The 22,671-nt window shown below is 40.5% G+C and overlaps 2 protein-coding genes across 2 annotated transcripts in view; one reads left to right on the forward strand and one right to left on the reverse strand.

Moving 5' to 3' along the window:
* Positions 1 to 8,961, forward strand: part of slc4a3 (solute carrier family 4 member 3) — a 31,642-nt gene extending 22,681 nt beyond the window's left edge. The window contains exons 9-21 of the mRNA XM_029492912.1: positions 68 to 173; positions 578 to 762; positions 1,352 to 1,571; positions 2,154 to 2,369; positions 2,444 to 2,592; positions 2,703 to 2,897; positions 3,110 to 3,298; positions 3,569 to 3,658; positions 3,744 to 3,910; positions 3,998 to 4,251; positions 5,967 to 6,136; positions 7,247 to 7,420; positions 8,884 to 8,961. Coding sequence (XP_029348772.1) covers positions 68 to 173; positions 578 to 762; positions 1,352 to 1,571; positions 2,154 to 2,369; positions 2,444 to 2,592; positions 2,703 to 2,897; positions 3,110 to 3,298; positions 3,569 to 3,658; positions 3,744 to 3,910; positions 3,998 to 4,251; positions 5,967 to 6,136; positions 7,247 to 7,420; positions 8,884 to 8,961 — 2,193 coding nt within the window. The remainder of the gene's footprint in view (positions 1 to 67; positions 174 to 577; positions 763 to 1,351; positions 1,572 to 2,153; positions 2,370 to 2,443; positions 2,593 to 2,702; positions 2,898 to 3,109; positions 3,299 to 3,568; positions 3,659 to 3,743; positions 3,911 to 3,997; positions 4,252 to 5,966; positions 6,137 to 7,246; positions 7,421 to 8,883) is intronic.
* A 6,904-nt stretch (positions 8,962 to 15,865) lies between these two features.
* LOC115062375 (receptor activity-modifying protein 2) lies at positions 15,866 to 20,029 on the reverse strand. Its single transcript, XM_029531025.1, has 4 exons — positions 19,829 to 20,029; positions 18,850 to 18,895; positions 17,414 to 17,549; positions 15,866 to 16,198 (listed from the first exon to the last, which is right to left on the reverse strand). The coding sequence occupies exons 1-4, from the start codon at positions 19,907 to 19,909 to the stop codon at positions 15,952 to 15,954; spliced, it is 510 nt and encodes a 169-aa protein (XP_029386885.1). The 5' UTR covers positions 19,910 to 20,029; the 3' UTR covers positions 15,866 to 15,951.
* Between the last annotated feature and the right edge of the window lie 2,642 nt (positions 20,030 to 22,671).

Raw genomic sequence — 22,671 nt, forward strand, 5'->3', positions numbered from 1 at the left:
TTATGGTGTCACATCACGTTGGTCGGAGTAGTAATGTGGATAATCTTTGTACTGGTCTTCCTCCAAGAAATCCCTCCACCCTCTGCCTCCTGAGAGCCATCCAGCTGCGGCGCGGTCCATGAAACTGCTCGCCAAGATTCCCAAAGATGCTGAAGCTGTCATCGTTTTAGTTGGTAAGTTCAGGGAGTCTTGACAAAGTGCATTAGTAAGAGGAATTATGTTTTTTTTTCTCTCATAAATGCAAAGAGATTGATTTTCTCTTGTAAATTCTCTACTCATTTGGGCCACAAAAATGGAAATAACGCCATAATCGTTTCATACCCTCCATGAATGGCATCCTACTTCCTTATGTTGTGATCAGTTTTCGCCTCCACTGTAGTTTGACGCTGCTGTTTCTCTTGTTAATGAAAATTCAACACTTGAGAAGCTGTTATGCTGTATGAAGGGTGTCTTAATGTGCAACAGCAAATCAGCACTACAGCACATTATTCCTGATGTGATGTATGAGAACAAACAGATGATGAATGCATGATTACCCAAAGTGCAATCATAGATTCTGGTCTCTTTTATCTTTCAGGCTGTGTTGAGTTTCTGGAGCAGCCAGCCATGGCTTTTGTCAGGCTGAACGAGGCCGTACTTCTGGAGTCAGTGCTCGAGGTCCCTGTCCCTGTTCGCTTCATTTTTGTCTTGCTCGGCCCCAGTCAGTCCAACATTGACTATCATGAGATCGGACGTTCTTTCTCTACTCTAATGTCAGACAAGGTAGATGATTTTTTTTTTTTGTTCAGTCAAAGGAAACATCATCCACTTCAAACTAACTGAATAGATTTGAATAGAAGAATAGAAGTTATATGTGACAGATATCTTGATGCCGTGAATATCAAACCCAAGGGGTAGAGGATTAAGGGGCTAGGATACGAGGGTTTTGTTTTGTTTTGTTTTTTTTTTTTATTTTTTATTGTTTGAGAATTAATTGTCATTTACAAACATGACCAGGCCAAGACACACCAGTAGGAAAAAATACATAAATACAGATATATATAAGCATGAAAAAGAGGAAGGGGAAAAGGGTTATGCAAACTTATGCAAAATAATGAAAGCAGGATAAATGGTCGGAGTGTCTTTCCCCTGATTGTCTTATAGACCAAGTGAAACTAGTGATGGACCTTGCAGGTATGAAGGGAGGTCCAGCCCACCAGTTTATAGAGATCACAATGGTGTGTGTGGAAAGTTGAGGTGAAGTGTTATGGCTGTGGATTGGAGTTTAGAGGTTAAGGGTTCCAAATCACGGGCCAATGTCTCATCACATGCATTTTGAAGTTCTTTTTTTTTTTTTTGCATTCTGTTGTAGAACTTCCATGAGGTGGCCTACTTTGCTGACGACAGGCAAGACCTCCTGAACGGTATCAATGAGTTTTTGGACTGCAGCATTGTCATTCCACCTTCGGATGTGGCAGGCAAAGACCTCCTGAAGACAGTGGCTGACTTTCAGAAACAGATGCTACGCAAGAGGAAGGAAAGAGAGCTCAAAAAACACCATTCCTCATGTGGCCTGGTGCTGGACAACAGAGGTGCTCAGTCATGTTTCTAAAGAACCTTTACTACAATAGAGCTCGAATTACAGATCAAGGGAGGAACATTAGACAACTAATACAATTTTTTCAGCTTAAGAAATAACTTTGCCAGAAAAGCGCTCTTGTATCTTTTAGCCCATTTTCAAACTCCATTAAAAAAAAATAAAAAATGAACTGAACAGCAAGCCTCCAATCTATTCATCAGTCCAAAGACAATCAATTTCCAGCAATTCTGACCGTTTCCCAGGTTCTCAAATGTGACAATGTGGTGCTTTTCGCGGTCTTACACATGTTTCATGTGGCTTCCTGCATTTTGTGCTCTTTGAAGAATAAAACATATTCGTATAGTGTGCCAAGCATATCAGGTTTTAAATACACATGATCTAACTTTGTTGGTTTTGGTTTTTGCATAGGATTTATTGAATAACATTGTTTCTCTCTGCATGGGATCGTGAGGCACAGTCATAGCCTGACCTGTTGACTTGTATTGTTGTCTATACCGTTTAAGATTATTGATGATATTACGATAACGATCGGAATTAGTTTCTTTGTGTAATTGAACCTATGATGAACCCATAGAGGTGAGTCCAGAGGAGGAAGAGGAGGGGGAGCAGGAGGTGGACCCGTTAAAGCGCTCAGGGATCCCATTCGGAGGCCTGATCCATGACATCCGTCGTCGCTACCCACACTATGTCAGTGACTTAAAAGATGCCCTGGACATGCAGTGCATTGCCGCTGTCATCTTCATCTACTTTGCCGCACTGTCGCCCACTATAACCTTCGGAGGCCTGCTAGGTAAAAGGAAACAGCTTGAGGAAAATGTGACATGGTTTGTTTGGTGTTCTAAAGAAGTTTTTTTATGCGCACAGGAGAGAAAACAGAAGGGATGATGGGAGTGACTGAGCTCATTGTTTCGACTGCAACTCTAGGAGTTATATTCTCTCTTCTGGCTGGTCAGCCACTTCTCATTATTGGATTCTCAGGACCCTTACTGGTGTTTGAAGAAGCCTTCTACAAGGTACCTTTAAAATACAGAAATGATGTACTTTACCACTTGCATGGTATTTAGCAATCCTCTGATTTTGTTCTCAGTGAACATAGAACAAATGCCTGTTTTTTTTAACTCAGTTCTGCCAGGCTCACAACTTTGAGTACCTGACCGGTCGGGTATGGATTGGTTTCTGGCTCATCTTCATTGTCCTGGTGATGGTGGCAGCAGAGGGCAGCTTCCTCGTCCGCTACATCTCACCCTTTACCCAGGAGATCTTTGCTTTTCTTATCTCCCTAATCTTCATTTACGAGACTTTCTCTAAACTGATAAAGGTAAGAAAGAAATCACACAGCTCACTGAGCTCCACAATTTGGGACAGTGTAAAAAATATACACATTACTAGATGGGTGTCATTAGGATCGCTCGAGTTCATGCTTGTTGCAGGATCAGTTTTAAAGAATGTAAAAAGCCATACCGACCACCATTATTATTATTAATATTAAAGTACTGGAGAATAAATTTAGGCTCTCGTCCGGTTCTACAGGTATTTAGGGAACATCCACTGATGGCAATGTACCCCAGTGACTTCACCCCAGCTTCTGAGCTTGAAGATGATGACCCTGTCTTCAACCAGCCCAACACCGCCCTTCTCTCACTGGTTCTTATGATGGGCACTTTCTTTGTTGCTTTCTTCCTCAGGAAGTTCAGAAACAGTCGATTTTTAGGTGGCAAGGTACATTTTTAAAAAAGCTTTAACTTGAACTATAAATGTCTTCTACCCTGTGGATAATACAATGTAGAGGAGCAGGGGACGTGTTTTACAGATTAATTCTGAGATATTGACATATTCATCATCTCTCTTTAGACTGTATATGAAGATGGCCTGTCTTTGTCTTGTTAGTAGCAGATATTTAGCTTGTGGTTCAGCTTTTTAAAGAACTCCATGTGTTGAACAGTGTGACTGACTTGATGTAATCTATGTCTGGCTCCTCAATCTCCACAGGCCAGGAGAATCATTGGTGACTTTGGCATCCCTATCTCAATTCTGGTGTCAGTGTTGGTGGATTACTCCATTACTGACACGTACACACAGGTAGCTGCCTCTCCTTTAGGTCACACTAGCTCTTAATGTATATTACAGCATGAATAAATTGGTGTGTTTTATTATTTGCTTTTAGAAACTGGACGTGCCGTCGGGTTTTTCTGTTACATCCCCAGACAAGAGAGGTTGGTTCATTAGTCCCTTCGGTGATAAACAGCCATTTCCAACTTGGATGATGGGAGCAAGTATTGTACCTGCACTTCTTGTCTTCATCCTCATCTTTATGGAAACTCAGATCACTTCGTATGTAGCCTGTTATTTTCCAACGTCACACTCTGGGTGTTAAACCTGTCAATGCTATGTAACATTTTCTCGTTGTTCCTTTCTCAGATTAATAGTCAGTAAGAAGGAACGTCGTCTGGTTAAAGGCTCAGGTTTCCACCTGGATCTGCTGCTTATTGTCATTCTGGGCGCCATCTGCCCCCTCTTCGGCCTGCCCTGGCTTACCGCGGCCACTGTGCGTTCTGTCACTCACGTCAACGCGCTCACAGTCATGAGCAAGGCCACGGCGCCTGGCGAAAAGCCCATGATCCAGGAGGTGAAAGAGCAGCGGCTGACCGGACTTCTCGTGGCTGTGCTCGTAGGTAAGAGGAGAGGGGAGGGCGGAGGGGTGGTGTGCAGACTACGCTAAGGCTTGTCACACTTTGGTTTTCTATACATGCTGAAATGTTGTGTATGAGGCAGCAGTTAATAAGAACTATTTAAGTACAAGCGATACTAACTGGGTTTAGGAGAAGTAACAGGAAAATGTCAAGAACTCCGGTCAAAACTGAGTTAACATACCGTTTTCATGATCCTCAATGCTTTTTCTTATATAAAAGTAAAACATAGTGCATGAAATAAGTAACACTAAAACATTAACCGAACAACTGTGTTTACATGTCCAAGTACGTGTTTCTGTTGTTGACCACTGCCAGAGTTAATAAATGTTAATTAATAATATCTGTTATACTGTGCATGCGGCTTTACCGCCAGTCATTAAACTCAACATCATGAATGAATGACCCATTTAGATGGTTCTCGTTTCGAAACAGAACATTAAAAAGGCAGATGACAGAGAGCAGAGCCAGCTGGCAAAGCTAAAAACCTCCATCAGTGTCAGTGGACTCCAGCCAAAGTATTCAGCTGCTTGATATAAATGAGAAGTTTGTTTACATCTGTATGAAGATGGAAACACGCTGGTTCAACAGTTACCATAGTGGTAAAGCTGCCACTCTTACCTCTGTTTGAACTGCGCTTGCTAATGTGTGCCGTGCGAGCATTATAACCTTCACTAGTAATGTCAGAACTGGTTCCAGCGCTGACTTCCCTGAAAGAATTCTTAAAGAGACTGTAAAGCTTTATTATTAGATAGATTTTATCACCAAATATTTTGGGGGTTTTATCTTAGTTTGGTGTATAGACTAGTGTTGTTTTTGTGTTTGACTTTGTCTTTGTGAGTGCTTCTTGTTCCCATGCCTTTCTTGAAAAAGAGATTTTAATCTCTGGAGACTCCATGTTTAAATAAAGATTAAATAAATAAAATGAAAATAGAAAGCTTGACAGGCAAAACAGCAATAACCAAGAGGACTGTGTATTACTGGTCGGTTGAATTTATCAAAATCAGAATTACCGAATTAACAATACATAAATTACACCAACTCAAAAAAAAGAAAAGTGCGTATGAAACAAGCTGAAGAAAAGAAAAATTTCAACTATTCCCACAGCAGTCATTCTCTTTGGTTTGAGGCTGCAGGGATTATATTTTTCTGCAGGGGTGGAATTTCCAGGCAAGTGATTGTTATGAGAAGCAGAAGGTACAGAACAGCAATTCTGGAACTCTGTACGAATCAGCCCATGCAACGGCTTAAAATCATGCTATAGTCTGTTTACAAACTGATGGCAAAATGAACCAAGCCAGTTTCTAAGTTAAAGTCGAAATGCAAACGTTTTGATCATCCTCCTAATTCTCGGATCTCAGCCGAATATCGTCTTTCCGTTAACGTAGGCTTCCCAAAGCCGTCTTATGTATGGTTGGACCCGCTTCGGTACGCAACTGTAGTGACTCATGATTATTGTTGATCTTTTGTTTGATTGAAATGCTGTTTGGATCAGGAATAAAATTTTTGGATTAGCTCATCCAATGCATCTGAAAAGTCAGTATGTTTCAAATAAACAACACCGACAGTGCATTTGTCATGAGAGCTGTTCCCTTGTTGAATGAATAATTCTCTCCACAGCTGCACATTAGTGAGCATGTGAGTGTCTCAGAAACACTAATATCTGAAAGTCTGACCTTTAACCCTTCCCCACCCATCAGGTATGTCCATAGTGATGACAGATGTGCTCCGCCTCATCCCTCTGGCCGTGCTCTTTGGTATCTTTCTGTACATGGGGGTCACCTCTCTGACGGGCATCCAGCTATATGAACGCATCACTCTCATGGTGACGCCTGCCAAGCATCACCCTGACCACATCTACGTCACCAAGGTAACACAAGCAACGGCAAATGTTTTTCTGCCCTCGTCTTGTGTTATTAGTGGTGAGATGGGAGAAGCCAAACCCAGCGGCGTGGTCACTGCAGCAGAGTCCAGGCATGCTGAAGTCTGAGCCGACTCAGTCAGAGCAGATATAACAGAGTGCCTGGGGTGTTGGGAAGTCAACATTCTGACAGAGCAAGAATTAACACGCCCCTGATGAACGGCAGACTCACTTTAGAGCATTAATACCTGTATTGTGGTCAGAAAAGCCAGATCACTTAAGTCAGCTCAGGGTTCCACATCCAGCAAGCCTGTCCTTTCTGCACCAGATGAACACTACAGTTTGGTGTATGGCTGCCTGGGCACCACTACACCTATCAATTCTTTCCATCGATCAAAATAATGTCCTCATCTTTGTCATTGTTTTATCACTGTTATCTGATGGCTCATGAACATTATCCAGCGGGCACTTGCGCTCGGAAATGAAGTGGATGGGGGGGGGGGGGGGGGGGGGGTGAACCTGGTTTTCGAGATATTAAACCAGGTTTGATTTGAAGTGAAAATAAACTGGTTTTGAAGAACAAAAACCAGAATATGTGGCGCACCGTGTGTGAAAACATATGAGGTGACTGTGCCAGCTGAACGGGGTTCATGGAACACCTAAATACAGGCAGTGTCATACTTCGGGTAGATGACTGGTACCTTGATTGCCATGTTTCTGCTTTTTAGCTCACAAATATGCAACAAAAGACAAACTCATTGTCACATTTCCGGACATAACTTAATGGTTGTGATTTCATTCGTCACCAGTGTCTGAATGGATTTTTGACAGGGCTGTTTTCAGTCTGCCTAAATCATTCACACCTTAAATACTTGACCTCACATGCCTCATACTGAAAAAGCCCCCTGTTAGCAGTTTAAAATGTTGGATTAAAAGTTTAAATATTTGGATGAAGTTTCATAAGACAAATGCCTAGATGCAGGACTTCCCACCAGATGGAGCCAAAAACATGTCAGATTTTCACAATGCAGCGGAGCAGTTGGAACCGCTCTGTGTCTGAACTGTGTTCAATGGACTCTCTGGTTTTCTACCCTTTAACCACCACGTGTGTTTCCTCAGGTGAAGACATGGCGGATGAACATGTTCACCATCATTCAGCTGCTGTGCATCGTGGCTTTGTGGGTGGTGAAGTCAACAGTGGCTTCCCTGGCGTTCCCCTTCGTCCTCATCATGACGGTGCCGCTGCGCCGCCTCATCCTGTCGAGGATCTTTGAGGAGCGTGAGCTCCAGGCGGTGAGTTGGGTAGCAGAGGTTTTCCAGGAATGTTTGAATCTATGCCACAATCATCTGATCGCACATAGCTTCAGGACACTTCTTTCACAGAAATTCTTACATTAGATGAATGTTGGCATATTTTTATATCTGCCTAATGCAATAAGCTTAAAACTTGACATTCCTGATGATTTTCTCCTCTGTGATCAGGAACAGATTTCTCATCCAAATATTTTCATATGATATGCAAATATTTCTTTTTGTGTTTGGTTTGGGTTCTTTGTGTTTTCTTGGTTTGAGCTCCTAAACCCATGTGTCATCGCTGACAGATTAAGACCCTCTATTTCTAAAATGTCAATTTCTGTAGGAGCTAATACAAGCAGCTCGGTCCTTTAAGTGACCACCATTTGTGTTGTGTTCATCCAGAGGTCTCTTGAACCCAATGGCCTTGAACACATTAAAACCGAGTCAAACGTAAATATTCCTAAGTGAGCTACAGGATGTCAGACCCATCCACCCTCTGAGCTTCATTCTTATATAAACTCTCACCTTTTCCTTAAAAAAAAAAAAAAAAACGTAAAGCGAAATAACTACCTTGTATGTAGACTGACCCTTACGGCATCAGAACCAAAGGTTCACTTTTATACTCATTTGTCACCTGTGTTCACATCATGACACAATGATGACTGTAAAAGTCTGTGAGTTTACCTCACATGGCAAAAACAGTGATGTACAGAGCAGAGACGCTTTGTACAGACTGTGATCTTATATGAACAGATGAGTTAGATCTAAAGAAAATGTGTGTGGTGAATATGGAGCCAGCGCATAAACTGTCATGTAAAATAGCAATTTGTTGTTCTGAACTTTGGTCTCTTGTGGATGAAACAAATGAGATAAGGTTTTGATTAATGAGCTTCAAAGGGCTGGTAGGTGGATTGCGTTTGCCTTTAGAGGACCACTAAGTGTTTCCCACTGTCTAAATACAAATCTGTGTGGTTTCAGTGGCTTCATGCATACTACACACTGAGTAGTATCAATCTTCTTTTTCTTGATTTCTTGAAATGTGCTTTTCTGGCGATAATGATCCGATTTAACACTATTGAATTCTTCGCTATTGAATTCCCATGTTAATAAGCTAAACTACAGCATGATAAGCTCCAACAGACTGCCTTGAAGTGGGTAAACATATTTTTTTCAAAGGTTTTTATCGAATAGTTAAGTCCGAAGTTGAAAAGTTGAAAGCCTGACCTCCTGCCAAAAGTCCCACAGCTGGTTTGAAGTGAACCAAACCAAAGTAGATGTTTCCTAATTGTGAGCTTAGAAAATCTGAAGTTGGTTACAGAGAGTCAAGTCAGAAAGAGAACGCCACAGGTCAGACTCAGACCCAGGCCACTATGGTTAGGGCTAAACCTTTATGATTCGCTGTCCTCTGCCAGATGTACCACAGAGAGAAAACTGACCGAGGATAATTTGTCTTTTTACAGCTGGACTGTGACGAAGACTCTCCCAACTTTGACGAAGATGGACGAGATGAGTACAACGAGATCCACATGCTGGTATAGATTTCAAACCAAGCCAAGCCAATGGGACTCCCATCCTCTGCCTCCAAACAATCACAGCCTCTCCACTTCAGCAGCAGCAAAGCGGGAGACGAGCTGCCATTAGGGTGTTTGTAAAGTATACAGAAGCTAGAGCTGGATAATAACTTCTTAGCATTGTTTATTCCAGTTTTTGTTTCGTTTTGCTTTTTTTTTTGTTTGTTTGTTTGTTTTTTTAAGAGCGAACCCAATGTTAGCTCTCTGTGATAGTATTGGTGTTGTGTCAACCTCCCAGACAATGTTCTGTCCAAGGCCAGAAATTAGCTCTGAGCACCTGACGTGGAAGACACTTAATTTACACCAACACTTTTCTTTTCTCTTTTCCACTTTTTACTTTTCACTTCAATTTTAATCCTCATCAATCCCTTTAATGACTCTACAGGTTCTGGGCATAAGTGCAATGATGGTGGCAACCTCCTGGGTGACAGCAGGCAAATTTTCCTGCACTAACAGTTGGGAAATAGGGTCAGTTTTCTTTCATTTGATTTCTCTCAGGAAGTGGATGGGTTATTCATCAGGTAAACTGACCCTAAATCTCAAAGCCCTGACAGAAATCCACTGCCATCTTAGTTTCAGCAGCCTTTTCTCTTTACACCACCAGTGTTGCCAATAGGTTGCAGTGTTTTGTAAGTGAGGGGTTAAGTTGTCCTCTTCCTTTCTGTACATATTTCGACCGGACAAAGGGTGACTATTGTCACTGCCTGGCACAGAACCTTTTCTCTACATGTAGTGCCCTCAAAACCACGAAGAGGTGTTACTGTACTTTGTTAGGTGTTTAATGCCCAACATACCAATCTTGACCTTATTATTGTGACCTTGGATCTATGACTCAATAGGTAAATAGTCTCAACCTTCTTATTTTTCTACTGTCTATATATTATGTGTCCTTTGAACTAATTGGCCCAGCAGATTCTCCAAATAGCTTAAACTGTAAAGTCAAGTATAAAATTTAAAAAAAAATAAAAAAACAACAAAATAACAACAGCAAAGCATTGTGTAGGTTGACACACACTCAAACTGAAAATGCGTAATTATTCATCCATTCTTTCATCCTCACTGCAAGATTTCCATCAGCCTTGTGCATTTTTAACAGATGTCATGAATAATATAATAACACTGGCTGGGAAAGAGTAGAAACTAAGCAAACACATAGCACTAAAAATGCTGGGGAACAGTTGAGTGTTGTATGAATGTATGAATGATGTATTGTATAGTAAGACTGTGAGCTTGGAATTATACTGTAACATCTGTGTTCACAGTTGTTTTGAAATACCCAGAGATTTACTTTTCACCTCCTGTATTGTGAACCCATTTCAGAAGTTTAACTCTTTATAGAGATCTCACGCCTGCCACACAGAGTCAAAAGTTTTGTGAGAGCTACTGTGCATAAAAACGACACCCACGTTTCCTAAGGCACTTAACAACATATGAGTTGTGCACAGCTCCCTGAGTATAAGGAATACATATGGTTTCATTAAAACCAGTACAGTCTGACATCCCCAGTGCTCGACACACTTAATCTCATAAGTGAGTTAAATGAATGTTGTTGAAATGTTCCCTGGATGTTTCTTGGATGTTCTCTGTCAGAGCACGGACCGCTTCTAAAATAATTTCTGCACACTCACACGCTATTCAAGTCAATCAATGTTTAATCAATAAATACATTTCAGAGTTGTGCACAAACACCTTTACTGCATCTGTAAAAACGAAGTGTGAGCAGGAATCAGTGGAGAGAGAGTGTGGCAGGTGAAGAGTTTTCTGTAAATGGCCAGATAAAGAAAACTCATCATGTTTTGTTGTGTTTAGCAGATGATATCGGTGCTGCAGTTAAAGAACAAGGAAGGAACAGCAAAAAAAAGGTTGGAGTGAAGCCCAGATTGGAGTATCTTTAAATTAAAACTCATGCCATAAGGTTCAGTAGATTAACGTTCACCTGTTTAGACCACAACATTTAGTTTATCTGTTTTCACACAACCATGTCCTGCATTCCAAGCCATGCAAGAATTTTGTCTCAGGGGAAACTGACCTTCAATCTGTAAATATTGCTTCCCAGCCTTTAGTTTGTCGTCTTTTTTTGTGTACATAAAGCAGGCAAGGAAACCCAACACTTACAATGTAAAATATATGGCACACAGTCCCAGCTTTTGTGCCATACAACGGAGAAAAGAAAGTCACCAATGGAGAATAATGTGTTTGCGCCATTCAAGCGACGTGAACTTCTAGCTGTAAGTCAATCTTTTCACCCCCACCAATCCCCATCCCCCATTGTTCTGCTCAGACCTCCACTTGAAGCTTCACTTTGATGTGAAGTGTACACCTGCTGGAGTCTGTATTTAATTCTGCCGCTCAAAAAGTTAATGAGCTATTGAATGTGCTTTGCATTAGCACTCCATAGCAGTTTCATCTCGAATTGGCTGTGTTGTTAATGGACCTTTTCAAACACGTGTGAATGCTTCAAGGTTTACAAAGACAAGAATGGTAAATTTGAGGGCTGAGATGTATTTTCTCCATTATATTTGGCCCCACTGTGTTTATGACATGACTGAATGTAAATGTTTGGCTGCCTGTGTTTTCAAGCTTGTGAATTTCCATAGATTTGGCAAAGCTGACTCCAATTTATGGAAGTATTTTAACGACAAAGCTAATGGGTGACCACCAACAAATTTAAGTGATTGTTTAGGGTTAAAAATGCCTTGGGGGGGGCATGTTGATGGCTGAGTGGTTAGAGCAAGTACCATATGACCGTACTGAACCCCAAACATGAGGTCACCTGACCAGACAGGTCAGTTACAGGATGTCAAGGCCCCATTACGCTGCATTGTTCCTGTTGAATAAGGGTATAAAATAGCCCCTAAAACAAATGAAAAGATGCCTTGAACGAAATGTTGAGGATTATGTGTAGTTGTACTTCAGCAGCTTCTTTGCCAAGATGTTAAAACCTATATAATTTTAAATAGAGCTGCCAGACTTTTTCCATCATGATTGTTTTAAGCAAGCCCCCAAACACACACCCCACAGAGAAAAGGTAATTAAATTCAAATGAAGTCAAATGTAAAAGATTACAGGACATGACCTCAGCTTCCTTAATAGTAGCTGGCAGTATAGTTCTCCTGCACTTTGTCTTCTAATCACACATTCTCTGTTATGGCAGTTCATATTCCTTTCATATAAACTCCAACTTAAAGCAGAACAGTCCCTTGAACTTAGCCCAGGACATCATCTGGCTATAAGATTTCAATTATGAACCTAATGGCCTTCAACCAAAATAATGTTGGGAAGAGGCGTTCGAATCCTCTCAAGACCTACACTTCTGTTTAATTTGCTTGAGAAAAATGAAAACAGATTCATAAAAGGCTTTGACTTAAAGCTTCTTCTTAAAGCACATAAATATGTAATTTCTTGTTACCTTGATTATCAGTTTTAATTTGTTTTCATCCGATTAACATTTTTGTCATCATTTCACTTCCATACAGAAACAGCACAGGTCTGTATACCATGTTAATTAAAGGCATAACACTTGCAAGAGCAATGATAGGGCCAACAAATATATTATAAAGAATCAGATCAAAAATAATGTCGACAGCCTCGACACTTATTATCCAGAGGACTTGTTTCTTGGCATCGGCAGTTCAAGTTCACTGTAGCTATGCATTTGTTTGTTGGTCGATCATCGTGGGAAAAGAGTCACAGTGGTCGATGTCCTTTGTTGTAAAGTCTGTTCATTACATCCACGTGCTCTTGTTATGACAAGAACTTGTGTGTCTGACTAGGCCGAAACCCAGACTGTTACTTAGCAAAACATCCTTTCAGTATTTACACAAGGGAAAAAATGGAATTGTGGGTATTATTTAAGCTAAAATAAGGTGTGGTGCTGCCACTCGGTGCTGCCTGGGCACTGGATGTTGAAACACACAATATGAAAAGAAAATATATAATTTTTTTTTTTCCTTTAACTTTAACTAAGTTTTGCCATGTCAATGTTCTGAGTTCCCCATATTTCGTCACTTCATACCGCCACAGTAGTGGGGCAGACCACCCAACGTTATCTCCGGCTCTGTTATTTTTGAGCCTCTTTTAATTCAACATCAATGTGTTTGAGTGGGCGCGTCTGGGTATCTCAGAGTTCTATTAGCTTTAAATATTATTTCACTATAAATCAGATATGTGAAACTAGATCTGTCCTATCTATTAGAAGGAAGGTTAGCCAAGTTGATACTCTCAAGATCAACAGAATTTTAGTTATAACAACAGGAATGCAATTCAATTTTCTTTTAAGTGCATAGCATACCAAAGGGTAAGTTCATTAGTAGGATCGTTTTCCTAATTCCTCTTTTTGGTCTTGATTGACACATTTTGTTCTCCCTTGCTGTAAGTGAAAAAAAATGCCCTTAGGGAATCTTATATATTTGATTAAATTATTTGTTTACGATGACGCCACCTGGATAGTATTTGTTCAGCCATACCACTCATCTGAATTAAAATATCACTTTATTTGTTAAATTTACAGCAAGCATTTAACATATATACCACAGAGAGCAACACTGACACAAACTCAAAGCAACAAGCAATGTCAACCTGTCGAGGAATGCTTCTTAATGTATTACGAACATGTGGAAACAGGGCACCATGTTCATCCCAACAGAGTTCAGTATTTTTGTACAACTAGCTTTTGGTGTAGTCCTCCAGTCCCTGGGGAAAAAAGTGTGATGGTGGATTCTCTTCAATGCCCTTTTTTTTTTTTTTTTTTTACTTTGACGCCCTGTCATGCTGGGCAGGGAGAGCTTCAGATTTAAGGGTTTATTCTCATTGAGATCAGCATTAATGGCCTCCATGATACTCATTAGATTCAGTGCTCAAGTTGAATACATTTAGAGCTTTACATTGTTTTGATAACACGCAGATGGTCTTCATGGGGTCTACACAACAGTCATTTGATTTACTGATCTGATGATTTTATTAAATGCAGTATATTTGCATTTATAACGCTGACTGACACTTGGGTTATGTGGATACTTGAATAGCAGGTCAACCCTGTTATGGCTGTAAAGTGGTTTTCAAACAACTGTAAAATGTTATTTTTTTGTCTGAAATAAATATTTATTATGTGTTTCAAATATAAGGAAAATATTACTCTTTTGATGTCAAATTTTACTTGGAAATAGTAGAAATGCTTATTATGGTTTTACTGTTCGGGCCAGAGAGATGGGGATGGAGGGATGGAACTATCTAAAAAAAAAAAACAAAAAAAACACATTCCATACATTTCAGATATTGACAGAAAAGCTCTCAAATAGTCATGCATAAATATCAGAGTATGTGATACAGAATAAGAAATGCCCAGCCACACAGACAGAGGACACTGACATTGACATTATTATTACAACATAAATAAGTAGCCTGACAGTCAGTCATGCATGTAAATACATACTTCCAGAAGAGTACTAGTGGAGCGTTTAGTGTTGAACTGTTTTTACACGTGTATGGATGCATTTAATTATTATTATTATTATCTTTTTAAAGGCTCTACTCTTCCTCTGCAGTTTTTCAATCAGAGTTATATTTTTGTATGGGTCATGCAAAGTTTGCACTCGCCACCTCTATAAAGATGCTGTAAAACATGGATTCCAACCAGTCAAGTAGCTTAGACCTATCAAAATAAACGTTTAAATAACTTAAAAGTTTCAATGATTCATTTAAAAGGCATGTTGATAAGTCTGAAAGCTGTTAATGTCACACTCATTCATTCATCTCACAGTCATGTGATATGGTCCATAAAAAAAGGAGCCCCCAAGTTGGCAAAGTGAGTAAAAACAAAGTCACAATTGTAAAATTAGCATGATCCCCAGAATGGACCCTTTTCACACTTCTGCATTCCACTAACCGGAAGCCGCCATAATAGGGATAAACAAATCAAGAACACGATGGCGGACATGATTCACTGGTAACAAACACAACTTCTCGGAGTCACAGAAATTGTAGTGTGCCTTTTGGTAGCAACTCGAAGAAAAAACAAGCAGAACCAGCTTTTCATCAGTTTCTTAATGACTTGACGATCTCAGGAAACGGTTGCTGTGGGCTATAAAACGAAGGCGCTGGCGTTTAGCATAAAACAAGGCAGCAGATTTAGATTTTCAACAAAAATCGTTAAACGATACGAGCTATTCTACGAGAACTACGTCCATGACTACGAGGGTAAGGCTTCCGTACCTACCCAGTCTGCAATCAGCGTTGTTCTTTATGGTATGTCTAACGTTTTGGTCAGAGCTGTTGTAAAGGCTGCCTTTTCTGCACGTCTGTCAAACGTTAATATTATTTGTTCAGCGCCAATGTTGTTGATGGCGAAGTAGTGGTGAGAGCAAAGTGTTACAGATCAGTGTTTGATGTAAGGGATAATGACTGTGAGTCGTGATTATCGAAAAAATAACTCCCGACAGGTGACCCCTGGAGTTATATTTCCAGCAATCACCGGCTCACTATACATTGTCACACTTATTACACGGCTAATCATCACTGTAAAAATAATCAGGCAGAATATAACTACACCATTTTTATAGGCAATTAATTTTATTAAATCAAAAATCTAAATCTAAATGAAATCATTCCATTTAAAGTGAGATGGTACAACATCACTTTTCAGGCGTTTCACGATCCCCCCCCCCCCGTCAGACTGTTGATGATCCTCGGGCTGAAAATGCTGTTCACACACAAACGTGCTGCCTTGTTTTACGCTAAACGGCATCAGTAAGAAACTGGTGAAAAGCTGGTCCTGCTTGTTTTTTCTTCGAGTTGCTACAAAAAGGCACACTACAACTGCCGTGACTCTCGAGAGGTTATGTTCGTTACCGGTGAATCCGTGCCCGCCGTCATGTTTTCGAATTGTTTATCCCTATTATGATGCCTTCCGGTTTGTGAAAAGGGTCCATGCTTAGTTTCTCTCATCTCACTCCATGAACACTACAGTTTGCAAGGCATCTCTATCGTAAAGCTGTTTAGGCAAGTACACAAAAGAGGTAAGAGCAATGTGACGATGATGGCAGGTGCTATCAACATGATGAGAGTAGTGAGTGGAGGGTCCTGGACCTGTCCACAGAGAGAAAAGTGCGTCTTATGGACATCCAGGAAGACCTTGTCTACCATAGAGCCGTGACAGCGAGTGACATTGGCCAAGAACTCCATGCACATGGTCAGGTTGTAGTACATGCTGCAGAGGAAGAGAAAAGGTGAAAGAACATTTTACATAGCTTTTTGACAAAATTTAAAAGATTTGGAAGCAATCCTTACATGCTCAGTTATTATGGCTCCCATTTGTACCGCGTTATAGTTTCAGTCCGGCCGACCTGTCATTTCTGTCCCAGATTGATTGAGAAGTCTCTGTACTAAATTTGCCCAGATGGTATATATACAGAAAAATCTTTGTCATGTATTTACATGAAGCATTTCGTCCATCTTACGGTTTATTTGTACTGCGTATATATGCTACATCATTAAAATATTCCAAACCATTTTTACTGCAAAAACTTGATATCATATGACAGTTTTAATAAGTAATGCATTCATGAAATCAACATTTGAAGGCTGAAAAAAACTCCACTGAGGCCCTTCAAAGCTTCAGAATGCAGCTTTTGCATTGTGGCAAAACCAGAAGAGGCAACTGAGATATTTCAAGTGCTTTAAGATAACGCAAGCTGACATCAGCCAGACAAATGTAGCGATGGCGACTCCAAGCTTTTTATGGATGGAACAATCACTCACTGATGTTTAGGAGGCAGCTTACATTTCACTGCTAATTTTTGATTTGTCGTGCCGTTTGGATGGGGGAACGACCACAGCCTCACAAAACCAGCATAAATGTCACAGGCAGTTCTAACAATGAGATTTTAGTGTGGAAAATATCCAATGAGGCTGACATCTGGAGGACTGATCATCAACCTGGGCTCCTTCAGATGATGGATGCTCCACCCTAAACATGCCATTTTAAGGACTATGAGATTGCAGCCTCAAACCATGTTAACACAAAAAAATTGATTACTACAGCCAAAATTAGTCCACTGTAGGTAGCATGGCTAGAGCGAAGGTCTCCAAAAACAACTGGGTTTTTTGGAAATAGGAGCCCTGCAGCAAGAGTCTAGCTCTGTCATTAAATGATGACTTATTAGCTGTCGCTGTGATCTGTAGTAGTCAGGAAACAGTAAAGTATCTGACGTTCCCATTACTCAAGGTCATATATCTTTACTCAAAGGCTTATAAAAACGGTGTAATGTGCCACTTTACTAAGCCTTCCTGTGTAATCACTGACTGGGCTCACTGCGTCTTCCCTCAACTGCAACTGATTAGAGTCCGGTATTTGTTAACAGATAGGCCCAACTCTATCACTGCCACTTTAGCCGAATTGTGACATAAAGAAATCCAAACTTACGTTTTCACAGCGGGCCACGGGCACCTGTCCTGTTGGCCGCTCAGCTCCATGCTGCTGTTGAATTCTGACAAGCACTTGTCAACTCTACTGTTAAACATGTGGTGGTCACATGGGGGAATAAATTTTGCAGCCATTCCTTGAGGAAACAGCACCAAACATGAGAGAGAGTTAACAGTACTGATCCTTTTTGGGACCAGCTAATACCATAACCACAAGTTCAGTTGCCTAATGATAAGTATAAACAAACTAATCTTCAGAAAATGACAAAACTGTCTTCAATTAGGACCTGTGCTAGTTGTTCCAGGCTTATTATCACAGGAAATTGTTTATACACAGATGTAGAAGATTGTACTTCTCTAAAGCGCTTTCCACCAAAGTCCACATTTGTTGTTTTATTGTTTTTGTTTTTTTTGCCAAACAGAGATTATGCGACCTTGGACACTTAATACTCCCCACTGACTGAATGAGATTAAATTCATTCTAAGTGGCTAAATCTGAAAACATAATTCACGTGAGTAAATGACATTTGTTCACATGAGAATTTCTGCATCCTTTTCCTCCTCCTTTCTCTTCTAAAGGTCAATGACTAAGAAAAGCCAACATCCTGTCAGCGCTGGGACAGACACAGCCTGGTTACTCCTCTTTGCCACAGTTACAACTATAGATTGTCTCAACTGAATGAGTATAAAACACTCATCGCTGAAAGATCCCTCCAATCAGCCGCAGACTGTGATGCAGATCATCACCATAGCTGACAAGAAAATCTACATTAAAATGATATTAGTCTTGAATGAAGAATTAAACCTTAATGAAAGGCAATTGAAAAAATGGGGAAAAGATCTCATCTTGGGAATTACAGTAGATTGGTAAAACATGTGAAAGCAAAACACATCATGCATACACCAGTTTGCAGGACAAGGAGGGAATTCTCCCTGGTGGATTTCTTCATCAAGCCAAAAATGAAAAATAAACAATGGAAGCAAGGGCAGAATTGTTGGAGGGCCTGTGGCTCATTGGGTGCAGAGCGTTTACATGAAAACAACTGGCTTTGGAGAAAAAGATGTGTGAAGGTATATGATCCCTGAGATTTGCAAGGAAAGTAGGCATTGGTCCTTTTTGGTGATCAGGTGTCCATTCCTGCTTCATGTATGCAGTTAAATGACAGTCAATTACTGGAAAAATGCTGACAATGGAAAAAATGGCACGCATTAAGATGAAAAAAATAAACAAACATAATAGGATACCATATGGAGGAAATGGGCAAAAGGTACAATAAGGATGTTTGCAGGTGCTATTAGGAAAAGCTGAAATAAAAGAATGTGCACTGTTTGGTGTTACGTATACATCCATAAGTTTAAGTTTAGGTGATTTGACAATGTGTATCAAACCTCAGCAGTTAGGCGCGACCGACCTCACTCACCAACGTCAGAGCTTACCTGCCCAGGTGAAGACAAGTGTCAGGAAACAAATGATCATCACCATCTGTCAACAGAAACAATCTAATTGATTCTCCAGTCAAACATTGTGTGTACTGTGCCTTTTTTTTTTTTTTTACAAAAGAAGATACAAAATTTGAAAATGTGTATTTAATGCATAAAATAAAGTGAGGGCCACAAACTATGAATGCAGTGGACCCCACCGCACGTTTTCACTCATAAGAATAAGTGAAATAATGGTTAAGTCAGATAGAGAATGAGTTCCTTGCCTCCTCTGTAAACAACTTAATCTTCCAAAATGTTTGCTGTCTCTGTTTGAGGATATCTGTCATGTCAGGCTAACAGGAACACTTTGTTCCCACACTGAGGAGAGGATGAGAAAAGGTCTCTGTGAATTACAAAGGAAATCCATGATCTGTAAACCAAAAATGTTCTGCTCCAGAGCTGATACACAAGTGACCCGGTTTGGTTTAAACTCATACCCAGCTCCGTATTTACTGCATTTTAACAGGTTTTACCCCAAGTCCAGCCCAACATTTTGAAAACAAAAATAAATAAAATGAGAATAAATAAGCTCTGTATCAGAAAGACGTGACGGCCATCTGCTTCCTGTACATTCCCACGAATTAATGAATTCATCTCATGGGAGGCAGACACTGAAAACAGATGTTAGCAGGGAACGCTGTGAGAAGAGGATTTTCTCTCCCTTTCCTTTAATGTGCAGAAATGAAATGCATGTAAAATACTTCTATACTATAGAGTGTGTGTTCCTATTATTTCCTAAATTGCTCACTTAGTTACAGCATATGGAATATTTGAGATCAACCTCTATAAAGCAAATAGGTTTCACATATTTTGCTTCATGTATATAAATAAAGCACAAGAAACAGACAATAAAATCAGTACATTTACCAGCCATGTTATGCTGATATAAAATGCTGAAACCTTAAGCTGATAGATATACAGAGAAAATACATACCTTGCTGTCGTTTTCCCCTTTTTTTTTTCCCTTGTTAAAACCTTGAGTAAGCTTGTGCTGAAGATGCTTCAACTGGTTCATGTACTAGCCAACTACCACGTGTACATGGTCACAACAAGCTTTTGCAGTATCTGGTCCAGTTTCTTATCGGTACAACTCTGAGCTAATTTGATTGTGCAACAGTAATAGACAGCCTGCTTCCTTTCCCAGACTGAACCCGGCTGTTCCCATGCTACTCAAAGACATGTTCCCTGCATGGCCCCCCAGAGACACTGAACCCGGTGAAGAGGCCCCCGTGTCAGCAAGCCTACACGGCGGGGTGAATCTTTTTCCAGTTCAGGACCAGAGAAGTGGGCTGTAATCTGCAAGCATACACTCACAAAATGTCAATACCATTTATCGGTTGCCAGGGTGATAACACGGCCATACACACAAACAGAGAGACAAACATTCTCAACCGCACACTATTTACTATGTCAAAATCTTGAGTGTTATGTCCATGCCACAAACACACAGAGACCTGAAAGCTCCCATTTATGTTCGGCACGTCACCACTAGATGACAATTCACATATTCAGATGAGAATATGAAAACATATATACACAGTTTTTGGAAAACTAACAAAGTTGATTCCAAACCCTGCCCAGATTGTCAGCCAAGTCATTTTTTGTGGCACAGTCTGTCAATCATATCATAGCCGCACCCTTATTCATCCCCTGCTTTATAGCCTGCTTTCCTCTAAATGGGACCATCATTTAAATAATCAACATCAAGACTTGATATTAGAAACCAGAGACTGAGACCATTAACTCATCAGGAAAACATTTAGCGAGTTCATAAATCAAGTAATTGATTTTGGTGGCAACGTGGTTAGAATGCAGACAATAAGGACACACTGAGTGCTTACTGTCCGCCAGTTTGATTCTAGACTGTATGAACCAGTTAATCCCTACTGCAATAAATTCATACAACGCCCCCCAAAACCCTTTAAACTTTCAAATCCAGAGGGAAGTAGGGCCGTTTTCCCATTTAGTTCAATACAAGCTGATTTTGTTTTACACCCCCTGATGGTCATTAGATAGCATGCCAATAGTCACTTTGATATATACTCATGGCCCAAATGCCCCGCCCACATATAAATAAGCATACAAAGATATGCTCCGTGAGATCAGACAGTCTGTGAGACGAAACTCACGGCAGGCTGGACTCTTTCTGGTGTACTGTTCCTCCCGTCTGTGTCCCTCCACGCTGCCCGAGTGAAATATTAAGGCATAAAATGGTCATAACAAATAAAAGCAGCTGCATTTCATTCTGTGATCACAGAAAGAACCACTGAAATCTTATCATCTCAACAACCGTGGGAGCAAAGAAATCCCCTATTTTCGCATGTAGCAAACTCAATCAGTCCATAACTCTGACTTACAGCTTGTCTTAACTGAAGGTAGCTGCCTGCTGCATGTAACAACTGGGGTGGTGAAATTTTGCCAAAACATAAACAGCGCTGAAAGACGGTAAAAGACTTCATCAGCCAGGTTATTCACAGTGTACTTAAAATGATCACTCCGAGGCACAATCCTTCTTTCCTGATGGAGCAGCAGTGTGCGGTTCGAGTGTGGCGGCGACTCAGGAGTTAATGTGCGGCAGGACCAGCCTCTCAAAGCACTTCCTGATGACCAGTGTGAGCGCTGTGGGGCAGTAATCATTCAGACAGAACACAGGAGACTTTTTAGGTAAGACTCCTTAGCCATTCCAGAACTGGCTCTCATGGCGTGGTCTGGGCTTCTATTCAGATTTTGCTGCTGTGGGAGGGATGGCCTCACACAGAACACACAGCCACTTTATCCAATGGTTACGTAAAAATATAGATTTTTGCTTGAACCAAATTGGATCAACAGAACTGATAGCTGCGAGCAGCTAGCATTGCTTGTTTCAAGCCTAATCAATGCAAGTTACAGTTGAAGTTTAACAGGAAGTGAACTTTTCTGCTGTTAAAAGTGGATCCACACTGAAGTTGTAGAACCGCCGAGGAGAGAGCCAATCCTTTTATTACATACTGATTAAATTTCCACTGGATGCTGGAGCCACTGTTTGATTAAAAAAAGGAGAGTGGAAAGAGCCACATTTCTGGCTGCAGGGCTGTTTGGTGTTCTCTGGAGTAATTACATGATAATCTGCTTCCACTGCTACTGAGCCTGCTTCCCTGAGCAGAAACTGTATGCAACTGTGTGGTCTTAAATCAGATGAATACTAGTCTCTCTCGCCCTCTGACACTCTGTCTTTCAATACTGTGCCAACACATTGCTAAACTCCATCATTCTGGGTTTAAAGGACTCTGATAAACAAGATTCTGCGGTCTGACGAAAACAAGATTGGTATATTTATATAATAAATTTGTTTAAACCATTTTAGCAAAGGTTTCTACATAATAGTGAAAAGGAATTGATGGGGTCTTAGTACTTTCTGAGGGCCCTGTGCACACACCCCTGACAACAATTTGCCGTGATCCACTTACACACAGATGATAAGCTATATGAGTGCATCTGCTTCCTAACTCTCTATATTTTAGGCAATTTAATAAACCTGGCCCTCTTACGATCACAAAGATAATGCCTAATTTGACCTTTTTGAAATAATAAAATTACTAATCAGTGCAAAAACTTCTTTTTTCTTAATCCTGTAATCCCCCAGTGCTTAGTACTGGATATCAGAAACCTTCCAAAAATAGGCCTTCTTTTCACTTCTCTCCTTTGAATAGTACACATGACTGAGGAAAATGACTGACTGTGGAAAATGTGACCACCTGTCTGTGGTATGTCTCGACTAAATGACTCTCTGAAAGATGG

This window comes from Echeneis naucrates, chromosome 21 (genome assembly GCF_900963305.1).
Source record: "Echeneis naucrates chromosome 21, fEcheNa1.1, whole genome shotgun sequence".
In the NCBI taxonomy this organism is placed as follows: domain Eukaryota; kingdom Metazoa; phylum Chordata; class Actinopteri; order Carangiformes; family Echeneidae; genus Echeneis; species Echeneis naucrates.